We start from the raw sequence: 27,560 nt of genomic DNA, 5'->3' as shown, positions 1-27,560 counted from the left end.
TGTTCTCTTAAGACACAGTCAGGCCACGGCAAGGGAAGTGTAGAATCACACACACCTCATTGACGTAAGTGGTGGCCCATTTACTACATGGGCATAAAGCTGGTGCGAGGGATGTCCTCGGTCTATACAATTCAAGAGAACCTCAGGGTCAACTATCAGTGTCCCAGTACATAGGGAAGTGCGATTATAGGAAAACTACTAAGAGACACATAGACTTCTAAAAGTCTCATGACCCTAAAACTTTGTGTGTTTTTAGTTGCAGTCAAACCCGGAGAGCAACTTCTGAGCCCGGAACAGAAAAAAAACACTTCTTCGGATGAGGCTGCAGAAGATGATGGGGAGTCTGGTACACCAGGTATGGCGTAGGCTCACCAGGGCAGCCTGTGTACAGGGGGGCAGCCTGTGTACAGGGGGGCAGCCTGTGTACCCCTTTTATTTTGGAGATAAAAAGGTAAATGATGTATCTCTCCCCCCCGACCCCCATCAAGTAAATTTTGAAAGCCGCCATATTGGATCAAGAGCAAGTTTTCAATGGGAAGTTGGTCATGTAACGTTTTAAGAATTGTATCAGAAATTTAATTTACCGCAATGAGATTAGTAATATCTCTTGTGGTTTAAAAGTCAGCAACACAAGGATTCTCATGTGGGTTGGAACTAGCGCCTTCAGCTCTATGTTCAGAACCTAATGCAACGCCTCACATAGCTGTGCATCACACGGAACGTTCCCAGTTGTTGTTGCAGTTTTCTGTGTTGATACCACAAGAGATATTACAGATCTGATTGTCGCAATCGAGTTTTGAAAAAGTCTGTTTTGTGCTGGCCACTACATTTCCATATGAAAAACTTTTCCATTGATCTACGTTGAATCATTTTATTGACGAAAGACAAAAGAAATTAACAGTAAACAATAAAACCGTATATAGCCACAGGAAGACATAATGTAGCACGTAATATGTCATACATGAAATGAAACATGTTCCCATAGTATTTCACATAACCCACTCAAGGAACCCCAGTTCTAAGGCAGTCGGTAAGGGTTTTCCATTGATCTAATGTGGCCGCCATGTTCCCCTTTACTTGCTGGGGTGTCGGGTTTATTATCTAAAAAGTTGTCCTGGGACTTCAGACTCCTCCTGTACACAAGTGATATTTATATTTGGATGGATATACAAAGAGAGAGAAATATAACTAATTAGAATTTCTGTTCCCAAGACTTTATAATGTCCTCCTGCTTCCTGTGTAGGTGACGGCCATTGTGTGAGCTTCCATAATAAGAAATCCATTTCTCCTCTATTAGGGGCAGCGTATGTCAGGACCGCCTGCGTAATGATGTCTGAAATGGTGGACTCCCTGCAGACTGTTCTGTTGTTCGGGCACATGAGAAATGGCAACATAGCAGCATTCCTCACCCCGGTATTCAGAAACATCATCATCAGCTTGGCCAGATTACCCATAGTCAACAGCTATACAAGAGTACCCCCTCTGGTGAGTAAGCCCCGGCTTAATGTCATCAAGAATAATGGGCTTTCACTTGAGGTAATACTCAAATAAACATGAATGTGGAATTGTGGTAGAGGGACCCTGTTACTTTACCCATAATGCATTGAAAATGGCATGACGCCTGCTGATGGGTGCTACCAGCTCCTAGAAGGACATGGACCTTGCTGTCCCTCTCTCTTAGTACTGATAGACACGGTCATCAGATAATAGGAAAGGAGCAGCATCGTGTAAAAGGGAACAGATGTGATTTGTGACAGCGAGTCACCCACTGGCGGTTAAATGTCCCAAATATTTCTATTGATCCCGGAGCTGTCTTCTCCTGCGCATTCATTAAGTGAAGCCGATGTAGTACATAGTAAATGCGCTGTGGGTACAACACATGCACAATGATGCCGAGGGTGTACGACACAGGATTGTGAGCACAAAGGAGTGGGTGCGGGCCGCCTACGCACTATGGAAGTCTGTGGGTTACTTATGGGTTACACTGTTTACTATGACACTGTTATGGGGACCTTGTTGGCACGTCATTGCTGTGACCTCAGACCCTGCACCAAACCTAACCGTGCATTTAAGACTTCTTGTGTGTGTTGCACAGGTATGGAAGCTCGGCTGGTCACCTAAAACGGGAGGAGAATTTGGAACTTCACTCCCTGAGATCCCAGTTGAATTCTTGCAAGAAAAAGAAGTATTCAAAGAGTTTATATACCGCATCAATACCCTGGGTAAGAAGCGCGTTCAACAGACCTGCAAATGTGGATTGGGCTGGTGGGATTTTGCACATTTTATTTTATTTTATTTTTCCTAATTTAACAATTTTTAAAATTTTTCTTTTATATGGGGGAAAAAACCAAAGAACAACGCAGTTAAAAACTAAAAAAAAAAAAAAAAAATGTTGCCCGGCATATTCTGGTGGAGTAGGATTATTTTTTTTTTTTCTCTATCCTCTAGTTCCTGAGTTATCAGTGTCATTATGTTTGTGTTCTTACTGCCAGATGGATTGAGCTAAGCTTCATCAGGGCCACCCATATGACCGCAGAGTGCCTAATTAACATATTGGTTACCGAAACTATGATAGTTACCCTTTCTTCAGTCAAATGAGTGGTCCTGGGCTGGAGCAGACAGCCTGACACCCCCTGACAGCAGGGAACAGAGGAGACAGGGGAAAGCAATGCCTATTAAAGTGCTTGATGAGATTGAGTTTTTGAAAGATCCTCTTAAAGGGGGGATCAGTCATCAGTTTTGACCACAATAAACAGTAGATTTGTGCTTGGTGTAGGCCTCAACATGTGTGTAACCTTACATTTAGGTGTGTAGTAAATAACAGCAGGACTGTAAGTTCACTTTAAACCTAAAGAGCTTTCTGCTTTTTGCAATGAACTGTTCCACAGCCCCTCCCCTCTGTTCTGACTACTGTAAGTATCCTCCTGATACAGCTACTACTCCTAGCAGAGGGAGGGGCTGCGGAGCAGCCAGCAGAAAGCTCTTCAGGCTGAAAGATCCATCCAGAACTGTTTTGAGAGCTGGATTATAACTTATTTACAGTCCTGTCACTACAAACCACTACACATATCTGCAGATTCCTTTTAAAGGAAGTCTACCACCTCCCCCAAGCATTATAGTGCACTGGCAGCATGCTGCAGAGAAATGTACAGTGCTTTCAAAGATACTTTTATTATTTCTGTACATTATACAGTTTTTGATGGATCCCTTTATTAATCTCTATGCTAATGAGGCAGTTGGTGCACTGGGGTATGTCCTCAGCATCCAGAAAACTGCTTTTCCTGCCTCAACCGCTACTCTCTCCATTAGATGAGCAGGAGATTTCTCATGGTGGCGACACTGGGAGAAGAGAGAACTGGTTTAGGCAGGGGATAGCAGTGCTCTGGGGGCTGAGGACACGCCCCCAGGTGCAGCAACTGCCTCATTAGCATATGGATTCAACTGGGACCATCTTGGAAATGGCATAATTGTGATAGATAATAAGGGTTTTCTGTAATCACTTTGCATTTCCCTACAATATTCTGCCAGCTGATGATAACACTTGATGGAGGTAGTAGTCCTTTAAACACTATTTTCTTGTAATTTTAGGAGGCACAGTGTATAATGTTATGCTGATGGTTGTGTTTTCAAGTTTTCTTCAAGGACATTTTTGTGCATGTCATCCTGCTCTCGCTTGTGTACCTGAAAACGTTCCTAGATCTCTGTTAAAAGTTTCGGGCATTACATTGACTTTTCTCCCCCTAGGATGGACGAGCCGGACTCAGTTTGAGGAGACTTGGGCCACTCTGCTCGGCGTACTGGTGACTCAGCCTATAGTAATGGACCAAGAAGAGAGTCAGCAGGAGGTAGATGTATACCATGCTCCGTGGGGCCACAATGTAGTATTTCAGCAAAATTCATTTACACCCCTCATTTAACTTCTTAGATCCAGTCGGCTTTAGCTGTTATTCCCTGCTGTCTAATAGAGAGTCATCAAATTAAGAGTTTCTGTCTTGGTGTGGAGGGGTTAGGACGACCGTGTCAGCCCGAGGGGTACCAGGACCTCTTACCAGCTGTTTATGACTAGCATTTAATCCTAATGGTAAATGCCTACTACGGCAGGGAATAGGTTTTCTGCAATGCAACTGTAGGTTAATTGGTTTTCTGCCTATAGGACTGTACTGAAAAGCTATTTGTTCTTAATAGGTATCGGTCTGTTCACAATTTTTTGGGTGTTTAAAAAAGGCTCTTTTAGATTTTAGATTTTAGATCATCCTGCCAAAATATGCGTGAAAAAATCTATAGGCAGACAATAAGTGGCTCCAGCCGGCCTCCTCTTCAGGATGGGATTATTTAAAGGGCGTGGGCCTCTTTATAGGAACATTCTTATATGCAATCTAAAATGCAAACTTGTCCAACTCAAAAACTAAAAATCTTGCTGTTGTAGAGTCTGTGTAACTCCTTAACATAGCCAATGTTTCTGTTGAATTCTGCTTGTGACTCTTCTGGCAGTCTGCTTTCCCCCCTCTTTTCTCTGTCTGATGGCATCAACAATTTCCATCCTTTTTTAAGGGTGTAAACATCTCTGTGGTTACAATTTTATATTATCTTCCTAAATGCAAAATTAGCCAACTCTTAAGATCTCCATGCAACTCCTCAACGTGGCCGGTTGTTCTGTTGGAATCTGACATGTATGCTGTTTATGACTCTGCTCTTGCTTTTCTTTGTGTTAAAGGAGGACACGGAGAGAACGCAGATAAACGTCCTGGCGGTACAAGCGATCACCTCCCTTGTGCTGAGCGCCATGACCATTCCATCTGCCGGCAATCCAGCCATTAGCGCCCTGGAGCAGCAGCCGCGGAACAAGACTTTAAAAGCTCTCGATACCAGGTTCTCATATAATTTTCAGTATTCCTTACCTGTCATCATTGTTCTCAACATATCAGCCTGTGGATTACAAAATTCTTTTAAAATACCCTGTGCCAGGCACATACAGGCTTAGGGCTCATTCAGACGGCCACAATAGAAGTCTATGGACATTAGAAGTGCAGGACCACTGGGCCCTCCCACCTCTTCCTCCAGGGCCCTGTGCTCGCCCGGGTATCTGGTACGGCCGTCTGAATGCACCCTTATACGAGGACCATTTTCTCAAGCTCTAAATCCAATGTGAATTCGGCATGATTCCATAATTGCCAGATGCAATTCGTGTGGGAAATAAGTTTTACTTCTCCCTCTGTCTGTAGGTTCGGGAGAAAGTTGAGTGTTGTCAGAGGAATTGTGGAGCAAGAAATCCAAGCGATGGTATCTAGAAGAGACAATATCGCCACCCACCACGCCTATCAAGCCTGGGACCCTGTGCCTTGCTTATCTGCCTCAACCACAGGTACTTGCACTCATTACATTGCATTCAAGTTAACTCCCAGCAGGTCATCTGAGGATTGATATTGTTGCCGGCCAATTCTCAGGATAGTTCATCAGAATGGTGGCTGTTTGATACCATATTGGTGATAGTCCAATACTTGATGCTTCAAGCTATGGTCACTGCAGATGGGTCAGAGGGAATTCCAGGGGTGGGGCCATCACCAATCTGGTATTAGTTTAGACCATTAATATCTGGTTTGGGAAAAAATCTTGTCTACTTTTGTTACATGCCTGAGGCTGTGTTCATATCTTGTTTTTAGTCCCCTTACCACGGGGCTAGGACATATCCTACCATTTGCACATACAGAAGGATATGTTATTTTTCCTCCTCCTGAAAGCAGGAGGAGGAGTGAACTTGTCAGCCAATGATTGTTCCAGGTTTTTCCCTATTGATGTCACTGTCCTTATCACTGGAGAGATCTTCTTGAGTGTTCGCTCAACTGAGGACAGGTATGGATGCAATACTTTGCATCTGTCCACAATCAGCTATTATCTGCTGAGCATTTACGCTGCTCTGTAGGAGGAAGTGGGATAGGAAGACATAGCTTGCTGCCTTTTTCCATCCAGTGTCTATCGCTCTCTCTCTATCGCTCTCTCTCTATCGCTCTCTCTCTATCGCTCTCTCTCTATCGGTCTTTCGCTCTCTATCGGTCTTTCGCTCTCTATCGGTCTTTCGCTCTCTATCGGTCTTTCGCTCTCTATCGGTCTTTCGCTCTCTATCGGTCTTTCGCTCTCTATCTCTCTCATCTTATATATAGATAGATACAATCAGTGTACACATCGGGAGCTTTCCTGTTGTATACACTGAGCAGAAGCATAAAACGAGATGTGATTGTAGCCCTGCACATAACAGCCATCATTTCTCCTTTTCCCTTACTACTACTTTAATCTCTACTTGTGGATTCCTTCTCTGGTGACCTTTCATACCCAGTGTGATTTAGCCCAGCACCACAATTCTCTGCTGTAGTATTATAGACCATTATACCTTCTCCTGAGTCTCATCCAGCCAGAATACTTTCATGTCAGGTCTGCACAGAGCACTGGATGCACTGGATCTGCTCTTACACAACGTCCCATTTCTTTCATTACACATAATTATGGTCTGAAGCTGGGAATATTCTCCATTGTTTGATGTGTTCAGGATAGCTGTGGATGCACCGCTTTTTTTTCTTTAATCTACTTTTGCCTCTATTTCAGGAGCTCTGATCAGCCATGAGAAGCTCTTACTGCAGATCAATACAGAACGTGAGATCGGGAACATGAGCTATAAGCTGGGCCAAGTGAGTCATCTAAGGAGAGATGTTTTATTGCTGGATATAGAGGGCTTCAACCATCACATTTTATTATGCTTTCAGATACACATACGTCTACCAATGCACCCTCGCACAAACCAGCGTGCCTGGGAAGCGTGGAGCCGAATTAAAATGAACTAAACTGTGATGAGGCAGGGTTCAGATTTGATCCTAAAGGAACATTTTGCATTTTTTTTTTAATGTAAAATGTTCCTTTAGGATCAAATCTGTATCCTGCCTTCTCACAGTCTGGTGCTTTTTAAGAGGCTGAATTTTCTTCTTTTCTTTGATATTATTTCATCTGAAAAAAAAAATCACAAAAAAGAAACTAATGTATGCAGGAATTTTCTCTTGGACCCACAAGATCTATACTTCCTCTTCTAATTTCCTTACTGGTCTCTGTTTAGTAGTAAAATATGACTGGCTAGAGCAGTGGCCGCTCTATCCAGATATCTTACAACCAGACGCCCCTCTGCTGTTCCCTGTGCTAAGTGATTTTAATGATGCCCTTTACATGAAAGTAAACGAGGCAAAACTTCACTGCCTAACACAACCTGTGAACAGCTGGGGGGCGCTGTTATCAGAATAAAACATATTGTTCTCATCTTCTAGGTCTCTATCCATTCTGTCTGGCTGGGAAACAATATCACCCCTCTGAGACAAGAGGAGATTGATGAAGATGAGGAGGATGAGACTGATGCCCCAGCCCCGTCTTCACCCCCAACATCTCCTATAAACTCCAGGTTTGTTGTGTGGAGAGTAAACCATGTTAGCAGATTGTCTTGCTGTGTTGTGAAATATTCCCTATGTCCGTTTACAGGAAACATCGTGCCGGGGTTGATATACATTCCTGTTCACAATTTCTCCTTGAGCTGTACAGCCAGTGGATTCTACCCTCCAATACAGGCAAGAAGACCCCAGTCATCCTGATAAGTGAGGTGGTGAGATCGGTAAGTCGGGTTCATAGCTAAAGTACATATCATACATGAGTGCCCTATTTAACCATGAGCTGTTTCCTCTATAATATAGTCACAAATACAATCTGGATCAAAGTCCAGAGCTGCATTCACAATTCTGCTGCTTTTCATTGTAAATTGTCAATCAAACATGCAGTTAAGCTCTTTTTCATGGTTCTCCGGTGCTATAGTGTACAAGGGACACTACCAGAGTAACAGGGAGCTACCAATGTATTGTGCAAGATTGCAGCTCTAAAGTTTGACACAGTGACTGCACCAGCAGCAGAATAGTGAGTGCAGCTCTGGGGTATAATACAGGATGTAACTCGGGATGAGTACAGGATAAGTTGTGCCATACATATATGTTTAGCTGTCATCTGATTATCCATTACATTTCCTCTTGGTGTGTATTGTCCCCTATGGGTTCCCTGATGCCTTTTGTGTAAGGTCAGTTAGCAGCACATGTTGGTATAGAGCCCATCATTGGTCCATGGGGGTACACAGGGGTTATTAATGTGACTGTTCTTTTATCATGACCCCATTGCTGTGCGGTGACATTACCCTCTTCCCTCTGCAGTTGTTGGCGGTGTCTGATCTATTCACTGAAAGGAATCAGTTTGAGATGATGTACACGGCTCTAACAGAGCTCCACAAGCAGCACCCGTCTGAAGACGAAATCCTCGTCCAGTACCTGGTGCCTGCAATCTGCAAGGCTGCGGCCGTGCTGGGAATGGTAAGATGAGCTCGCACTGCGGGAGAGACCATGTGTCTGGCCTCCTAATTGCCGGCAGAACCAGCTCTGTGTTGTCCATTTCATTTGCAGCTCTCAGGATTATTATCCGGCAGCCTCTCGGGTGCCGTGGGGAGAGGAGCGGACTCTGCGCAGCGAGGGAAAGGGGGATTTTACTATTACCGAATGACGTTGGTGCCCACATATATAGAACTGGACTGCAATGTAATTTCTCTATACAAAATTATTGTCATCTCCTGCAGAAACCCAACTTTCCACCTTAGACCTGACTGTATATCTCACACTGAAGTTCCTTTATACATGCTACACTTTCTGCCTCTCCTCTGCTTAAAATAATCTTTATTGTTGGATTTTTTTTTCTTGCCCTCTCTTTTCCTCTACTTTGCCGCATCACTTGATCAACTATCAGATGCCTCCTAACACATCCCTGCATGGTATATGATGAGAGGGATGTTGCAAGCCCTGTGCAGCGCTGCGGTATCTGTTAGCGCTATATAAATAAAGGAATTATTATTATTAAATTGATATTTCAAGGGGTTGTTTTTTCCTCCAAAACTGCGCCACTCCTGACTTCTGGTTAGTGCCGGTATTGCAGCTCAGCTGTATAGAGATGAAATGAGCTGAACTGTAATACCATGTACTACCCATGGTCAGGGGTGGAGCTGTTTTTGGAAGAAATTACCAATGTGTTTCAACCAACGGCCAAAACCTTTAATTATACCCAGTTCTCTTGACTTGGTAGTGCCTTCCACTCACTACAAAGACAGAATGATCCTGCAGCCATCGTGGGCATCTGCCCTGTGTCTATGCACAATCAGCGAACAGGTATAGAAAGCGTATGGACCTCCACAGACCCCTAATTTTATAAGCTGCAGCATAGACGAGCTCTGGCGGACCTAGCAAGTTCTTATAGTAATGGCTGAGCGTCAACAGCCAGATCCTTAGAGATCAACTTGGGTGACTTTTATAAGGCGCCATCCATCACGACAACCTCTTTTTATAAGACTTGACCTTATCCAGAGGAATCCCATACGAAGGTGAACATTGCAACCTCAGAGCGAGCAGGGCCCTCACTCCCATTGATCCATATGACTGTGTGTACTCCGTAATGTAGGATTTTTTGTGCACGTGTCCCCTATGATACGTTAAGCGCTACAGAATATGATGGCGCTATATAAATTAAGATCATTATTGTCATTTTATATATTTTATATTCTATCGCTCTCTGATGGACGTTGTCTGAATTTTGCCGAATTTGAGTGCTCGAGTGTATTGTATAAAGATGTAGTTGTGTCCTTCTGGACAGAGACCAATGTTGCCTCGTGTTTTCAGGATAAAGCGATTGCGGAGCCGGTCAGCCGCCTCCTGGAGTCCACGCTGCGGAGCACTCACATGCCGAGCCGCATCGGAGCGCTGCATGGCATCCTATACGTGCTGGAGTGTGACCTACTGGACGACACGGCCAAACAGCTCATCCCCATCATCAGCGACTACCTGCTCTCCAATCTGAGGGGCATCGCACAGTAAGTGTCCTACTGGTGGGGGAGGCCATATAAGTGTCAGCAGAGGTCTAACACCATCCATCCCATTGCTCAGTTGTTGGTCCTGGTCCACGTTGTCCGCCGCACAGTGGACTTTTACATAGTCATTCTCCATATACATGACCCAGCCGAGTCATATGCTATAAAAGTTTTTCCTTCGAGGTGATAATAATCTCCCCCATCTCCCTTTCCTGTAGCTGTGTCAATCTTCACAATCAGCAGCACGTTCTGGTGATGTGTGCAGCCGCCTTCTACTTGATAGAGAACTACCCTCTGGATGTTGGGCCAGAATTCACCGCAGGCATCATACAGGTACCAAGGCCATACATTATATCCATTGAATTGAGTGAGCCCCATATCCCGCCCCTTGTCGCATGTGAGGCTTGAAGGGTTAATTTTCCCCACTATTGAACGCAATGGTGTAGGGCTTAGGCCCACGCCATAAGTGTTGGTCCGACTTCTGAGACCTCTGCAAAACCTTCATGTTAAAGGGCATCTACCACCAGGATGAAAGACTATATGAAAATGAGCCTAAGGGGCTCCAGGCTCCATTTCCACCTATGGAGCCTGGAGCCTCTCGGGCTCATTTGCATTTAGTCCTTCATCCTGGTGGTAGATGCCCTTTAAGCCCCCACATTGATTCTACCATAATATCAGCCAGGTTTCTTCTTACATTTCTGTGTTGTCCTATCTGTTTTTAGATGTGCGGGGTGATGGTGTCGGGGAGTGAAGAATCCACACCGTCCATGATCTACCACTGCGTCCTGAGGGGCTTGGAGCGCCTCCTGCTGTCTGAGCAGCTCTCCAGGTTGGATGGAGAGGCGCTGGTGAAACTGAGCGTGGACAGGGTCAATATGCACAGTCCCCACAGAGCCATGACTGCTTTAGGTCTAATGCTGACCTGTATGTACACAGGTGAGAGCTCGTATGCTATGTATATACAGCTCTTCTCTATAGGTATGTTCATCCCCCATCATCAGATCAGCTGCAGTTCCTGACACGGCCTATGAATAAGGGAAATAAAGTTGGCAGTATGAACATTTTGATTATATTGTCTGCACTGGCGAACGCGTCGGAAGCCCAGAGGACAAGCAAACACCAGATTTACTTTTTGTTTTTTTACATAGGAAAAGAGAAGTTTAGCCCCGGACGTACAACGGATCCGAGTCCTGCGGCTCCTGATAGTGAGTCCGTGATCGTAGCCATGGAGCGGGTATCTGTGCTATTTGATAGGTAATGTAATGAAACGAGTAGCAATTTGATAGTTTTACATAGCAATGGACTTTCCTTTCCGGTGTCTAGGAAAGTTGGGTCACTTGGTTGCTTCTTAAATTCAGAATAATTTTTCATTTAATTCCTTATGTAACATCCAGCGCCTCCCCTGTAATAAGTTCTCTCCGTGGCGCTCGGTCACTATATCAACAGGTATATCTATGAGTATCGTAATTTTTCATCTTAGGATACGGAAAGGGTTCCCATTTGAGGCGAGAGTCGTGGCGAGGATCCTCCCTCAGTTCTTGGATGATTTCTTCCCGCCTCAGGACGTAATGAATAAAGTCATCGGGGAGTTCCTATCCAACCAGCAGCCCTATCCGCAGTTCATGGCCACAGTCGTGTACAAGGTAATGGGTTTTGTTCTGAAGTCTCTGTGGTTGGAGGGGCATTTCGTGGACATTCATACGCTTCTCCAACCACTAATATGGGAATGGTGATAATGGAGTTGGGGGAGGACACGTATATAGTAATGACTGCACGGATAACCCTATTAGGATCTTATACTTAAAGCTTTAGGCTTAGTTTAAATGGTCAACAACTTAAATGAAATGAGCCGGGCCGTCTAGTTTACAACCATTAAGCAGTCTGTAGGTCGCTTTCCATAGTCTGTACACTTCCCCAGATTATATGTAGTAATCCGACGCTGGCTTCACCAGCTACACTGAATCGGCTGCAGTCCTCCAGCATGTAAGCAGTGTAGCTGGTGAAGCCAGGGTCACATCCCTACACATACCCTGGTGGAGGGGGTCTCTAAATCGGCTGCAGTCCTCCAGCTTGTAAGCAGAGACCCCCTCCACCAGGGTATGTGTAGGGATGTGACCCTGGCTTCACCAAAGCAGTGGATTCATAGACCCCTTAGGAACTTGCCCTGAGATTCTCCATGACTTCAGAGGATGGGCATTTTTGAGCTAAAATGGTTTGGGTATTGATGTAGTGGTTCCCTTTCTAATTGGCCACTTCTCTAGTATCAGGAACTTGGTGGGAATAACAGCGCTATAATGTTCTAACATCTGTTCTTCGCCCCTTCCCTTCTGCTGGCCTGCTCTGTATTGGGAGAAGCTTTGGTGCTGTCTCTATATATAATTTCTGTATAATATATGCAGGAGGGGTGATGGCGGTGCAGAGGTGACGTGTATTATAACTTTCTCTATCCTGAGGCCGCCAGCAGTGTGCTGACATGAGCCTGGCATAATAATGGAGCCTACCCCATTCACTGTGCACTTGGGGGAACGTATTATGGAGATTAGAATTGTGAGATGGGAGCCAGCACCATGCAACGCGCCAGTTACGCCTTTCCCTGCCATGTATGAGTGAGTTCCTGCAATGCACAGGCCTCCTGCGGGCAGCGCCGGTGACAGTCTGCTGAATCTCACGGCGGGCACCCTGGCATCGGCTCTCATATCTGCAGAGCGCCAGAGGGATGGGGACCATATTGGGCTAAGCCTGAGAAGAGATCTCTCACAGCTCTGCCTCTCTCACATATACATATTATTCATTATTTACATGGAATAAATGGCTGCAAATACCATCTTATACTATTGTCATTGATCCATTGTTATATCCGTTCTTATGAGCACTGGCCAGGGTGGAGTTGCCCTTTAAGTAGCAAAGGAGAAGTTGATACTTTTTACACTTTGTATATCCTGACCGAACTGCCCGGTCACCCGGTGCTAAATCCTAATTGTCAATGTGTCATGCAAGTATGGGAAGTGTAAGATCCGGATCACAGCACCAGAAGGATGTCACACCATAATATCCCCTGACTTATGTGACTGGCAGGGAGGGCAGCAGAGGCATCGGGTCTTGTAATATCAACAGATTACAGTATAAGTGCTGCCACCCAGTGCATGATTACTATACAAATCCAGGTAGGATTCTTACATGCAGATTGTGTCATCTCTCCGTCTTCTCTGCAGGTGTTTCAGACGTTGCACGCCACAGGACAGTCCTCCATGGTGCGCGATTGGGTCATGTTGTCCCTCTCAAACTTCACGCAGAGGACACCGGTGGCCATGGCCATGTGGAGCCTCTCCTGCTTCTTCGTCAGCGCTTCCACCAGCAAGTGGATCTCCGCCATGTATCCTTAATCCACTTATCCGCTTGGCAGCAGCTCAGTGCTTCCAGTCTCTAGGTGCTTCTATGGTTTGCCCTTTTATAATTTGTAACTACGGACATGATGGAAATAAGAGAGTAAAATAGTGTTAGTACAGTTGGAGAGAGCCTTTGACAACAATTCGCACGATACCTGTATCATGCTGCTGGCTTCTTCTTCCTATCCTGAGATATGTATCATCCCTTCTTATACAATCATATTTAGCAGCACTTCCTGGTTGTGACATCAGCAAAGGGCACTCGGGCCCGAGCACTAAGGGCATTCATATGAATCAGGACAGCATGTTTGTAATCGGTTGACCTGAAGCATGTGATGAGTCACATGCTTGTGACATCACTCAGGGTCCTATTTTCGTGCACTCCTCTACTACTGCCAACAAGCCTCTGCGTTTCTCTAGCTGTCCTATATGGTTTCCCATGGTTACCAGAAAGCATGGCAAATGGAGATTAGCCTGGAGGGACAAGGTAAAACCTCTGTTAGCAGCTAAACACCTGCAGATCGCTAATTAGAGTAAATTAGAGAATTGCTCATTTTTGCTTGGTACAGAATAAGACAAACGTTTTTATACTTTAAAGGGGTTATTCCACCATCAAACCTTATCTGGTATATTGTGGGTGAGTTTCCGGGCACTGGGGTCTCACAGATAGTCCCCTTACCAATCATGAGAATTGTCTATGTATTACTTACAGTACTTGGGTTCTCCTAAGTATTAAAGTTATGCCCAAGCATCCCATGCATAGGGGATAACGAGCTGATTGGAGGGGTCCCAGCAGTCATACGAGACTGGGCACACTCTTGTCAGGAGGACAATAGTGGGTGGAGGGACCGGACAAGCTTGTGTCCTGCTGACAAAGGTAGCTGAAAGCAATGGTTCCAGCAGTCAGATCGATCGCCTTGTTATCCCTTATCTGGTGGTAAATATAAATAACTTCAGTACTTGTATATGTTCTATGTTCTCCTTAACTTTGGTTGCAGCTTACCGCACGTGATCAGCAGAATGGGCAAATCTGAGCTCGTAGACGTCAACCTCTTCTGTTTGGTGGCCATAGACTTTTACAAGCATCAGATAGATGAAGAACTGGACCGCAGAGCTTTTCAGTCGGTGTTTGAGCTGGTGGCGGCCCCCGGGAGCCCCTACCACAGTCTGTTGACGTGCTTGCAGAATGTGCACAAGATTACCGTTTTCTAGGCACTTTTTTTAAGGGGTGAGGCCGGTCGTAACCTAACGAGATCAGAGACTGCAAGGCCTCACGTCCGAACGTTGTCACCAACCCCACCCCGGAGTCACTGTGACTCGCACTCTGCTCTGAATGTCGCTTCTTGTAAATATCTTCTGATCACCAATAGTTTTTTTTTTTCTTCTTCTCTAATACAGTGAATGTAAATGTCCTGTCCATACACACGTTTTACTCCTCTGACAACACAAAGCGGCACCACTAATCCATATTCTACAGTCCAATCAGTTGTCGTCTCCCCTCCTCTGAGGGTCCATCAGTAATACTTTGTGGAGTGTCCCCACAGTGGCACGTTGCACCGCGACCTTAGCCCCCATGTGCTGGTAGTGACCGCCATGTGTAACAAGTATTAACGGAGGGTGACCTCATTAAAGCAGAACCCCCACCTCATATCAGAAGAGAAGTAATACAAGTCTCTTCTTGCAGACTCTTCTTAAGATTGTGATTTTTCAGTTTGCCTAATAACCACCTGACCTGGTGGCCACCATCGATCACATAGGTGGAGCTAGTTACAGGAAGTTCTTACCTGGTGACCACCACCGATCACATGGGTGGACTTGGTTATAGGAAGTCATAAGCTGGTGATCACTGTTGATCACAGGGGCGGAGCTGGTTACAGGAAGTTCTGTCCTCTGACTAATGCCAAACAAATGGGTTGTGCTTGTTATAGGAGGTCCTGTTCTGCTGACCACCATCATTCACATGGGTGAAGCTGGTTATAGGAGGTCCCTGATCTGGTGACCACAATCTATGTCATGGGCTGAGCTGATTATAGGTAGTCATGACCTGGTGACCACTATCGATCACATGGATGGAGCTGGTCACAGGTGGTCATGACCTGGTGACCACCATCGATCACATGGACGTAGCTGGTCATGACCTGGTGACCACCATCGATCACATGGACGTAGCTGGTCATGACCTGGTGACTACCATCGATCACATGGACGTAGCTGGTCATGACCTGGTGACCACCATCGATCACATAGGCGGAGCTGGTCACAGGTGGTCATGACCTTGTGACCAACATCGATCACATGGGCGGAGCTGTTCACAGGTGGTCCTGTTTTATTTACAATAGACTGCAAAAGAATTCAAGAATGGAGTAAGAAGAGTTGTAAAATATGCGTCACGTGTAGGTGCTAATGGCGGTGACGTGTTGTAGTCCTCACTATTCGGGAGTTTTGTGTTGCGTTCTTGGATCAGATGTGGTGGGTGGGGTCATCGCTGCTTGAACGGGCATTGCAGTAATTTCCTGGTTTCCTTTAATTAATTTGGTTATAAATGGTTTTAACTTCTATTTCTATACTGTGTAAGATATGTATAATTGTAAAACCACCCGCTACAATTACAAAGCCGCTCTGCCACATTCATCTCTCCGGTACTGACCCGCTTCCTTGGTCATTCTGTGGCCCAAACATAACCGCCTGGATACATAGAGGCGAGATAAGTGTCATAACATGGATACACAGTATTAGTACAGATAATATTATTGGAGCATGTGGCGCCACCTAATGGGGAATTCTACCTAAAATTTTGATAGAATTTAATATCTTATGGTTTTGAAGTAATTTAATGACAATACAAAGGGTCCAGTGGCTTTTATAGGGGTTCAGGTCCCTTTATTAAAAATATATATATATCCATCTCCGCCGGATAACATGCAACAAAATGACGGGAGATGTGACTCCTTGGTTTTCCTAAGCTAAAGATGGTAATAAAGGACAAACTATAGGATCAGAATACAAAGGGATTGTTTGTAGTCTGTCACCATGGAAACACAAGTCTACATTGTAGCTGGTGGAATACGGAACACTTCTGCAAAGCACAAGAAATTTTATTATTTTTAGATTTTTATAATTTTTTTTAATATAGTGGGCTGGAAACTGAACCTGATTATAAATGTGGATCTAGACAGATCTTAAAGGGGTCTTCTGGTCCATGTGCGTTTCTTTTGATACTGTTGACCTATCCTTCATCCACTATGTGCGGGGGCTGGGTGTTTGACCCCCATCTAAGGTGATACAGGGACCATAAAATGACTCTCTATACTAGAAGCTTACATTAATGGGGTTTTCCAGGAGATGTAAGAGAAATAGTAAAGTATACTTCTCCTGGTCCAGCTGGACTTGCCACTGGGCTCACGATCTCTCCCTTACACAATTGTAGGCCTCGTCAGCCAGAGGCAAGTCTCCCTATGCAGATCTATGAGACATCAGTTTACGTCTAATAAACTTGCAAAGAGACACTTGCTGAATTATCAGAAGATTGTATAGGTCTTATGGAGGACCCTAGTGGAGGTCCTAATTTCTACATAGAGTATCTAATGTGCATGCGCCAAGGGCTGCCGGTGTCTACAATGTATAACAACTAGTTTAGAAAGAGTGGATAGAGCTGAGATCGCCCTAAACTCGAGCGGCGGGCGGACATTTTGCCGGTGGGGCTCCTAATCTGGTGACCAGTTCCCTCTGTTTTTGTATGACAATTAGGATCAGAAAACTCTGATTTTATTAGACCTTTTTCCAGTTGCAGTTTTTAGAAGCCTCAGACGTTTTCTTGGCACCGTTTTTGTTCCAGTCGGTGGACGGCAGAGAGATTTGTTTCCTGCTTACCCCGTATTAGACATAAGGACTACCATGGACCCTGGGCTGTATGAAAAATTTCGCCCACTGTCCATGTAGTCAATTTTGTTTTAATATTTTGACATTTATTGTTTACAAATGCGACCAGAACCGTGCAGAACTAGTCAGATTCCACTTCTGTAGTTCCTGCAAAGGTCCTGGAAGGCCTCTTGTATACACATGTTAAGAGCCGGTATAGCTTTATGAGGATTTCAGGGTTAAAGTTCCCTCTTTATTATGTCTACAGGCTAAGGGGCCCCGCGAAGACTTGGGCCCCGGGCTGCTGCCCAAACCGCCCATATTTTAATGTTCTATTGGTTCTGACGTCTTCTCCTATAATCTGTATTTGAACTCCTATGGAAAACTATAAATATCATGATTCTGAGTTCTCTAAGATTTCTTGTGCCCACGACAACCTGGTGTTTGGTGCGATTGCCCTGGACCTTTAGAACACAGGTTTTATTTGGCTGTTTTGTGTTAAAAAAAAAAAAAACATCCATCAAATTCTTTGCTCTAGAGCGTCGTGACTATAACTATGGAATTGGTGGAATTGTCATTACCTTATCCCCCTCTATAAGATATTCACTACAATCTCCTGCCCTCATAGTAGAGGCGTATAAGAGCTGCTCCCTCCGTTCCTCTGTACCGCTCGTATCCGATCATCCATCTTCATGGGACTAGGTTCCTGCATGATGTTTGGGTCCGTACCTCAGCGTTTCCTGGAACAGACCACTTTGTAATCTCCCCCCTGGGCTATGATAGGAAGTCCCCGGAGCCCGGCGCTTGTTTTCACACTATAACAGAGAATATATTAAGATGTATGTTTAAATTAAAGATTGCTGGTTATATTGCACACTTCAATTAAAGAATTGTTAAACCATAAAATGTCCTTCTTCTTGTCCTATTTCTTTGTGATCCGCTGTACTACAGACTGCATTCTCCGTGTCACACACAATCCTCCTACTCGTCCCAATGGACCAGAACAAGGGTCCTCAAATAAGATTGATGTGAGCCATAAGGGGGGGGGGGAGATAGGGGACATGACTAAATGTTACTGCTGAAAGTCCAGATAGGACCAACATCTTAGCACTGGGCCGTTGGCTGTTCCAAAGAAGAGTATGTATTTTTTTTTAAAAGTATTTATTTTTGCAATTTTTGAAATTTTATACAATTACAATAAACAAAACCAGAAAACAAGATTGTCTGCCACATATTTCCTTCCCCCCATTACAGGATTATTATACAACAGCCATGGTAACAATCAGGTTCTTGCTGTGTTACAAAACTACCTGAGGGATATTACACAATAGATAACAGCAGGATACTGCAGCCAGACATCTTGATACAACACAAACAACTATTGACACATAGACAATCAGTCACACACACACACACACACACACCAGCACGCTCAGTCTCCTTCATCATGGAGAGGAGTATATGTCACATGTGATTATAAGGCTGTATGGGGAGTCGCGCACCATCTGGACCAGATGCGATCAAACTTCTGGGGACACTTCCTGTTGGTATACAGGGACCGGTAGTGGGGAATGACGCTGTTAATAAGTAGTATCCATCTTTTTAATGGAGGGGGCTCCTGGTCCTTCCAGGTCATCACCACCACTTTTCGGGCGTAGTATAAGACAAACCTAAAGAAAATTTTGTCATAGTGGCCATTGACAGCTTCATTTATGATGCCGAGGAGACACACAGAGGGAGACAGTAAGCGTGGGAAATCAAAGTGTAGATTAAGGAACTCCAGCACTTCGGACCAGAAGACATGAACCCTAGGGCAGGACCAGACACAATGCAGGAAGGATCCGACTTCAGCCTGACAGCGAAAGCAAAGATCATTGGGCATTGCTCCCATGCGGAATAGTCTAGCAGGGGTGAAGTATACTCGATGGAGGAATTTAGATTGGATCAGGAAGTCCCTCGCACTCACTACAGAAGTGAAGTAGGACAGTTCGACCTCCCTCCAGTCATCATCTGACAGGTCAGGGATATCCTGTCTCCAGCGTTCACAGGCTCTATCAAACGGTCTGGACTTTTGCTCTTGCAGGAGAGCATAGCACTGAGTGAGTGGCTTAGGGAGGTCCGGGGTACTCATCAGAGTCTCTAGTTTGGAGAATTTCACTGTCAGGCTGAAGGAGCCGAATTGGGCTTTGAATGCGTGCCGCAGTTGCGTGTAATGGAAGCTAGCCGTATTGGGTACAGTATGTCTCTCCCTTATCTCGTTAAAGCTGAGTAACTCTGCTACCGGGGATAAGAGCTGGCCTACAAATTTCACCCCTGCTGCCCCCCACATTGTCCAGCCCGGGAGGGAGAGGAAGTGAGAGAGCCATGGATTGAGCCACAATGGAGTCCTAGGCGAGAGAGGGGGAGAGCTGCTCGGTTCTACCAGGGATTGTGCCCTACGCCAGCACACCGCTACCGTACGTAGGGGAAGTGGGGTATCAGATGGGGACTTATACCTGTACAGCAGGTTTGTAAGGGCCTCGTAGGAACCTACCAGGGCACCAGCCAGTGCAGTAGCTGCATTACCCATGTCTATATCTATCCACCACTGGGCATATACAAGCTGGGAAGCCAGGTAATAAAGATACAGATCCGGGGCAGCCAGTCCACCCCTAGACTTGGGAGCCTGAAGCAGCGCTAAACTGAACCGCGGGGCACTACTCTGCCAGTAAAAGGACCTGAGAATGCCGTCTAAGCGTTTAAACAAACTCTTAGGAAGTAGTATAGGACAGGCATGGAAAAGGTATAGAAATTTTGGGAGAAAAATCATTTTAAATATGTTAATACGCCCGTACAAAGACAGGGGGAGAGTGGACCAGGCTTTTAGGCGTGATTCCGTTGCAGTTATCAAGGGTGTAATGTTTAACTCCGTGAATGCCTGGACCTTGCGTGACACCTGGACTCCCAGATATTTAAAGGTGGACACCACCTGGACTGGGACGGGGAGGGAGTGTACCCCTACATCAGATAATGGGAAAAGGACCGATTTGTCCCAGTTAACCCGGAGACCTGAGAACCCCCCGTAGCGTTCTATCAGGGACAGAAGGGATTCCAGAGAGGGGCCCACGTCTCCAAGGTATACAAGTGTATCATCAGCGTAGAGAGATACCTTTTCAATGATAGGACCTCTAGTAATACCCTTAATGCTATCAGAGTGACGGATCGCCACAGCAAGGGGCTCAATGGCAAGTGCGAAGAGGAGGGGAGATAGCGGGCAGCCCTGCCTAGTGCCCCTGGCCATAGGGAGAGTAGGTGAGATGTTAAGGTTGGTCCGTACCCTAGCCTTGGGATCATTATACAGTAGTTTAACTAATGCTGTAAATCGAGGGCCAAGACCCATTCTAGGCAAAAGGGTCCACAGATATGCCCATTCCACAGAGTCAAACGCCTTACAATTGTCTAAGGATAAGATAAACCCAGGGTCTGGAGACCGCTCTGCCTCTGCTATATTCAGGTGTAGTCTTTGTATATTTATGTCAGTTCCCCTCCCAGGCATAAAGCCTGTCTGGTCCGGGTGAACCAAGGATAATATCACTTTATTAAGCCTTGTTGCCAGAATTTTTGCTAGGATTTTAACATCTGAGTTTAGGAGGGAAATTGGGCGGTACGAGTCGGGAAGCAGGGGATCCTTGCCAGGCTTAGGAAGAACTACAATAAGGGCCTCTCGCATGGAGTCAGGGAGGGAACCACTGTCGAGCGCATCGGAGTACAGGCTAAGTAGATGAGGGACCAGGGTCTCACAGTTATCCCTATACCACTCACCTCCCAGCCCATCAAGTCCAGGAGTCTTACCGAGGGGCAACGATTGGATGGCCAGTTCCACCTCCTCCGCCGAGAGCGGAGCATCAAGCTCCGATGACTGTGCCGATGTGAGTCTCCAAAGTGGAAGACTGTCAAGGAATCTGGAAATCTCGACGGAAGAGGCGGACAATCTGGAGCTGTAAAGAGAGGAATAGAATTCATGAAATACCATGTTTATGGCCCGGGGTTCTGTGATCAGGGTTCCACTACTGTTAAGGATAGAGGGAACGGAAGCACAAGGACGTTCAGCCCGCGATAAATACGCAAGCAGCTTCCCATTTTTATCTCCGAATTCAAAGATGGACGCTTCCCTGGCTAGCAGGCGCTTACTGGTGCGCTCCTTCACTACAGCTAGATGGTTCCTCTGCGCCTGAGCCCAAGTCTTTTTATTCCCCGGAGTAGGTTTCTCTAGATACTCCTTTTCTGCATTTACCAGTGCAGCGGTCAGCCTCTCCTCCTGCGCGTTTAGAGACTTTCTATGGCCAGCTACACCTGACATGAATGCTCCCCGCACCGAGGACTTGTACGAGTCCCAGACTAGGAGAGGATCAGGATGGGTTGAGTGTACATCCCAGAACTCGCTGTGCGCAGCCCTGACAGTACTCAGGACCGCTGGGGACAGGAGCCAAGCCGGGTGCAGGCGCCATACGCGGGAGTCGCTGGGGGGGCCTATAAGGAGACTAATGAGCAAGGCGGAGTGGTCTGATGCACTGCGTGGGCAATAGGATACCTGGTCAACGTGCGGCAACATATCAGGGGAGACAAAGGCCAGATCAATCCGAGAGAAGCTCCTGTGCACAGAGGAATAGAATGAATATTCTCTCTCTTGAGGGTGTTTACTACGCCAAACATCGGCGAGGTCTAGAGAAGTGAGCCACTCGTTCAGACGGACCGAGCCTGTGTCCAGACCACTTGTACGATCTAAGGAGGGATTAGGGACTGCATTGAAGTCACCAATGCAGAGTATCGGACTGGGAGGCATAGCAGCCAGCTTACTGGATATTAGGTGCAATACAGCTGGATCAAAGGGAGGGGGGACATAAATAGACGCTATAGTAAAGGTAAAGCCCCACAAGGCACAATGTATGACCACGTACCGGCCAAAGTGATCCGGCGCTACCTGTATGACCTCTATGGGAAGCGCTTTGGATATGAGTATGGATACTCCCCTAGCGTAGACAGAGTAGGAGGAATGATACCCTCTAGCCACCCAGGCCCGCTTCAGGGAGAGGACCTTCTGACCCGTAAGGTGTGTCTCTTGGATACATACAATGTGAGGGGCTTGACGCTTAATGACATCTAACATCAGAGCCCTCTTGAATTTAGAATTAAGTCCCCTCACATTCCAGCTCATTACCTTAAGTGAAGACATCTTAGCGGAAGGGAAAGGGGTGTGGGGAAGGAGACGTGAGCAACCAAGCATTCATCCTTTCATACCACAAAGACATAGACAGACAGACAACAGTGAGCATAACAAATATAACAGAACTGAACTAACAATCCCAAGAATACAAACCCCCTGTCTAACACCCTAACAGCAGTAGTGTAGACCTATACCCAATAACAATCAAAGAGTAGAACAGTGGTCCCTAACTCAAGACAAACCTACACCATTTGTCCCGGGACCTTCAACCCTTAATGTATATATGATCAGGAGGTTATTAGGCAGCCATATTTAGAGAAAACCAAAGAGGAGATAGGGGATGGGGGAAGGGGGAGGGGAGGGGGAAGGGGGAGGGGAGAGGAGGAGGGGGGGGAATAGGGAAAGAATGAAGTGCCATATGTGGCGCACTGGTCGATATGACCAAACAGAGAACACAAATCAATCACAGGGTACATTTGTGAGGCACGTAATGTGTAAACAAATATTAGAAAACTGTAACAGTGATTTGGGACCCCTAGATAACTATTCAGGACTAAGTCCAGCATTGTCATAGCACATCAGATAAAAGGATATGTGAGTCCAGTCACTCAGGAGGTGCGGGCCTTCCAGCAGGAGCCCGAGGGGCTGCGTCAGCCCAGTGAAGTGCTTCGGTTGGGCAGGTGAAGAAACGAGTCTTCTGGCCGTCCACAATTCGGAGCTTGGAAGGGTACATCATGGAGTATTTATACCCCTTGTCACGGAGACGGGCACGGACCTCGGTGAATTGTGCTCGCTGTTTCCTGACGGATGCAGAGAAATCAGGGTAGAAGGACACTCTGCTGTTGGCATAGAGAATTTCTCCCTTGGTACGGACAGCCCTGAGGATAGAGTCCCTGTCCCTAAAGTGCAGCAGCCGGGCCAGGAAGGGTCTCGGATTGCCCCCTGGGGGGCCAGGGCGGGATGGCACGCGATGGGCCCTTTCCACTGTGAAGAACGGGGAGAAGGTATCTGCAGGAAGCATATTTTTGAGCCAATTTTCAAAAAAGGATACAGGGTCAGACCCTTCCACTTTTTCGGGGAGACCAACCACTCTGACGTTGTTCCGTCGCAGGCGGTTTTCGAGGTCATCAGCTCTGTCGATGGATGCAGACATTTGGCGCTGAAGCTCTCTGATCTGTGTCGGCATAGGCCTCTGGACGTCCTCCACATCAGATATTCTGCGTTCAGTTTCAGTAATTCGCTCTTTGGCTTTGTGGACATCATGTCGTAATAGAACAAAGTCCTGTCGCAGCTCATCCACCTTGGTGACCAGTTTGGATTGGCATCCGTTAATGGCCGCCAGCACCTCTGCAAATTTCCGATCCAACTCCGTGGCCGCGTCAGACGGATCAGCACCCTCTTCATAGCTTACAAGCTGTGGCGGGCTCTGGGAGCCTTCAAAGAGGGAGGGAGAGGAGTTTGGGGACCCCTGAGGAGAGCAAGGCTGTGTGCGGGAGAATCTCCCTAACTTTTTGGCAGCGTTTGACTGTATCTGCTCCAGAACGGCTTGTGATGTGGAGCATTCCTGCGCATCCAGGGGTTCCAGGGACTGGAATGGAGGATCCCCATGGACGGATTCATCATCCGAAGGAGGTGCAGACACCCCGGACGCTGCTTTGAGCATTTTAGCCGTCTTCCTCCGATTACCCATGGCGTCTGGGCAGGGGGGGGCCAGTGATAAACAATCAGGAAGCCTAGCGTCCAGTAGTTAGCAGAGATACAGTCCAAACCCACGTGGAGTATTGCAGCGGCACTGCAAGGGTTAATATAAAACAGAACCCAGGAACAGGGGATCTCTGGGAATATGGAGGACTCAGTGCTGGGCTGTATAGCTTGGGGTCCCCAGGGCAGAGGTGGGCAGCAGCAGGGGAATTACTTCCCTACCTGGTCCTGGATCAGTCCAGCAGTGACAGGGTTAACCCTGCGCGCCTAGGCCTCAGGCAGCGCAGGGGAGTCCACAGGATGGCGCCTCCAGCAGGATAAAGGGCTGGCTGGAGCGCTGTCACAGTGCCCTCGGCGGTGGGAGCGATGTCCAGGCGGCAAGGTGCAGGAAAATGTCCCCGGCGATCGGTTTACCGCTGCACCGGGCGGCTAGGAGCGGGCCGCCGCGCGGGTCACGTGGTCGGCCGCGGGGGAGCACGGAGGAGCGGCGCGGTGTCCGTAGCCGCCTCCAAAACGGCACCGGAGGACAGTGGCAGGTGTGTGGGGCACCCCGGGGCGGAGGGGAACGGGCACAAGTGAGGGATGGCTGCCTTAGGAGGGAGATGGGGTGTCGGGTCCCGGGAGCTCCGCGGCGCACGTCCTTCTCAGTCCGGCATCAGGCCACGCCCCATCAAAGAAGAGTATGTATGACTGTTGTTTTACAGCAAATTACTATAATGTTTTAGGTTTAGTCTCTTCCAAGGTTGCAGCAGTCATTTAATGAGTTGAGCCTCTCGCCTCAGGCAGCACTGACTAAAGGAAGGTGAGGGACAGCATCAGGGGCGCAGTCGCATTATACAAATCATGACCTGAAAATTAAAAAGGGTCTTCCCACACCTGATGTCAGCATGGGTAAGGGAATACATGGAGAACTCACATACTAATAAATAATAACGTGATATATTTCTTTGGAATAAGAAGAGGGGGTGGGGGGGTAGCACCATCTTATAGTTCGGCCCAGGCAGCAGAGGTATTGCCTTTAAAGAGAACCATTAATTCACACACACACACTTCTCTTTAGCCAGTCACACAGCCAATGTCTCCCTCATTCCTGAGGGGGAGTGAGGGAGCTGATTTCTCTTCATCCAGTCACACACAGCCAACTTATCTCATTCCCGAGGGAGGGGGAGGGAGAGAGCTGATTTCTCTTCATCCAGTCACACACAGCCAACTTATCTCATTCCCGAGGGAGGGGGAGGGAGAGAGCTGATTTCTCTTCACCCAGTCACACACTGCCAACTTATCTCATTCCCGAGGGAGGGGGAGGGAGAGAGCTGATTTCTCTTCACCCAGTCACACACTGCCAACTTATCTCATTCCTGAGGGAGGGGGAGTGAGAGCTGATTTCTCTTCACACAGCCAACTTTTTCAAAAGCTAGATCTGCTTTTTATGCAAAAAATAAAAGCATGGGAGACCGTATGAAGACTTCTGTGGGATCCTGTTCTTCTTTTTAATGGTGAAAACCATTAACCCTTTAATAGTAGTATTGAGTGGGAAAGCATTATTGTACTTCTGGCTCAGATGATATTGGTATTTGTGAAAACTGGCATAAAAGCCCTCAGAATTTTCCCCCAGACGTATCACAAAAATCTCTCACTAAGACTGTAAAGAAGTAAAGTATCTGCAACGTTACCCCACCACGGACCTGACTACATTGTGGGGGCAGCTGGATGAGTGGCTTGCTTTTAGTGCAGCATAGCTCCTGGATTTGTCATTGTGGCTTGATCCAGGAGACAGACCTCATCCACATTATTCAGGGCTAGCAGGGAGAAGCAAGAAGAAGGTGAGACCTTGGTGTGTGTGTGTGTAACATCCCCGGGCAGGTAGTGTTAGCGGCAGGCCAGGAATCACACTGGTCTAGATACAGTCCAGGACATCAGCAGGTAACGGGCACATACAAGGTGGTGAATCGGCTGGCTATGGATCAGGAACTTGGGGCGTACCTTAGCCCTAGTCCAGTGGTAGGAGGTCTGGCTAGCAGGAGCCAGATTTTCTCTGCTGCTTGGGCAGCAAGATGGTAGTCTATGTGGCATCACCACACACACACAGAAATGCACATTAAGGAAGTACTGATTCTGGCTGAAGACTGAGCAATGGTGTTGTGTTTTTCGCAAATGAGCCGGCTCCCATCAGTGAGACGATGACTCGCTTAACCCCGCCCTTAACCGGCTCACCACTCCCCTTTAACCCTATACAATCGGGTTAAAAGTGGAGTGGTGTGGGGTGATTGACTTGCCTGCGGCTCATGGTTATATATTTAATAGGGAGCTGTTCAGGAGCCAGAAGAGCTGGCTCTTCTTAGTGAGCGGAGCCTGAAGAGCCAGCTCACTAATAGGAGCCGTAATTCCCATCACTACTGAGCAAAGACCCAGAGCCTTGAATGAGCTCTAATTTATAAACTTTTGCAGTTTAAGGCATGTCAAGCCACCAATCAATCACCTGCCTGGGCTTTTGCAGGGTAGATAACAAATGTTTCAACATAACACAAACATCACATCCTAACCCTTCAATAGTAGGCACAATGTCCTCAGGTGGCAGCAAAGGATAGCTTGGGTTAGATGTCAGGAGAATTCCAGTCTTTAAAGGGAATGAAGTGTAAAGTTGGCATGGGAGAGCTGTCCTGACCCTTTACAGCCAACCAGGAAATTAACTGGAGATAAATTTAGTGATGTCTCAACCAGCTGAACATCCAACATCCTTTCTAATATCCGGTCAGAAACAAATGGTCTTATGGATGAGACCATTGTGGACAGGAATGAGTGTTTGGATTCCTTCTTCCTCCTGCTTCCCACCATTGACCTCTAGCTGTGGTGGCAAACCTATGGCACGGGTGCCAGAGGTGGCACTCAGAACCCTTAAAATGGACACCTAGGCCATCGTTCCAGTCCAGAGCTCGCCAGAGGTCCTCAAGGTCTCCTCCTGCAGTTCCAGGCAGCCCAGGACATGCCGTTCTTAGCGCTAAATTAATGCGACACATCCTTGGCTGCCTGGAACTGCAGGACAGAGCTGGATTATCATTGAAGCTCCTGCCCCGTGATTTTATCTGTTCAGGGGACACTAGAGGGAAGTTACGCTGACAATCCCTCTTTCTCCCGTATTGGTGTCCTCAGGATGCCGATACAATTGACAGCTCAATAAGCAATAAGCTTCTGCTTAAGTTGCTGTGTTGTCACTTTGTGAAAAATAAGTGGGTTTTGGTTGAAGTTTGGGCACTCGCTTTCTGAAAGGTTCGCCATCCCTGAGTCCTACAGGTTAAATTATGGGAATATTCACCCTCCGGAATTCCACATGGACTCGTTATCATTGTCCCCACCTTCCCCAATATCCTCAGCCTATTTCCTAATATTCCTCTCCAGCTGCCGGCACATCCCCGGAATACAGTCGCCATTAATTAACATTCTAAGCGTGGAGCTCGCTTTGTGTGTGTTTTGCTCTCTTTTCTTTGCCTTTGGA

At 46.7% G+C, this 27,560-nt stretch overlaps 1 protein-coding gene across 4 annotated transcripts in view; it reads left to right on the top strand.

Moving 5' to 3' along the window:
- Window positions 1-18,069, top strand: part of HTT (huntingtin) — an 81,327-nt gene extending 63,258 nt beyond the window's left edge. For 3 of the 4 annotated variants that reach the window (XM_072126159.1, XM_072126158.1, XM_072126160.1), the window contains 17 exons: window positions 257-355; window positions 1,298-1,485; window positions 2,096-2,222; window positions 3,745-3,845; window positions 4,715-4,869; window positions 5,223-5,362; window positions 6,598-6,680; window positions 7,305-7,435; window positions 7,513-7,642; window positions 8,226-8,381; window positions 9,732-9,922; window positions 10,138-10,252; window positions 10,642-10,855; window positions 11,068-11,173; window positions 11,400-11,562; window positions 13,132-13,292; window positions 14,304-18,069. In XM_072126159.1, coding sequence (XP_071982260.1) covers window positions 257-355; window positions 1,298-1,485; window positions 2,096-2,222; window positions 3,745-3,845; window positions 4,715-4,869; window positions 5,223-5,362; window positions 6,598-6,680; window positions 7,305-7,435; window positions 7,513-7,642; window positions 8,226-8,381; window positions 9,732-9,922; window positions 10,138-10,252; window positions 10,642-10,855; window positions 11,068-11,173; window positions 11,400-11,562; window positions 13,132-13,292; window positions 14,304-14,517 — 2,474 coding nt within the window. In that variant the 3' untranslated portion in view covers window positions 14,518-18,069. The remainder of the gene's footprint in view (window positions 1-256; window positions 356-1,297; window positions 1,486-2,095; window positions 2,223-3,744; window positions 3,846-4,714; window positions 4,870-5,222; window positions 5,363-6,597; window positions 6,681-7,304; window positions 7,436-7,512; window positions 7,643-8,225; window positions 8,382-9,731; window positions 9,923-10,137; window positions 10,253-10,641; window positions 10,856-11,067; window positions 11,174-11,399; window positions 11,563-13,131; window positions 13,293-14,303) is intronic. The other variant, XR_011849911.1, reaches the window with a different exon arrangement.
- The last annotated feature ends 9,491 nt before the right edge of the window (window positions 18,070-27,560 follow it).

This window comes from Engystomops pustulosus, chromosome 1 (genome assembly GCF_040894005.1).
Source record: "Engystomops pustulosus chromosome 1, aEngPut4.maternal, whole genome shotgun sequence".
In the NCBI taxonomy this organism is placed as follows: Eukaryota; Metazoa; Chordata; class Amphibia; order Anura; family Leptodactylidae; genus Engystomops; species Engystomops pustulosus.
The sequence above is the reverse complement of the archived record's forward strand: the minus strand, read 5'-3'. Positions and strand labels throughout refer to the sequence as shown.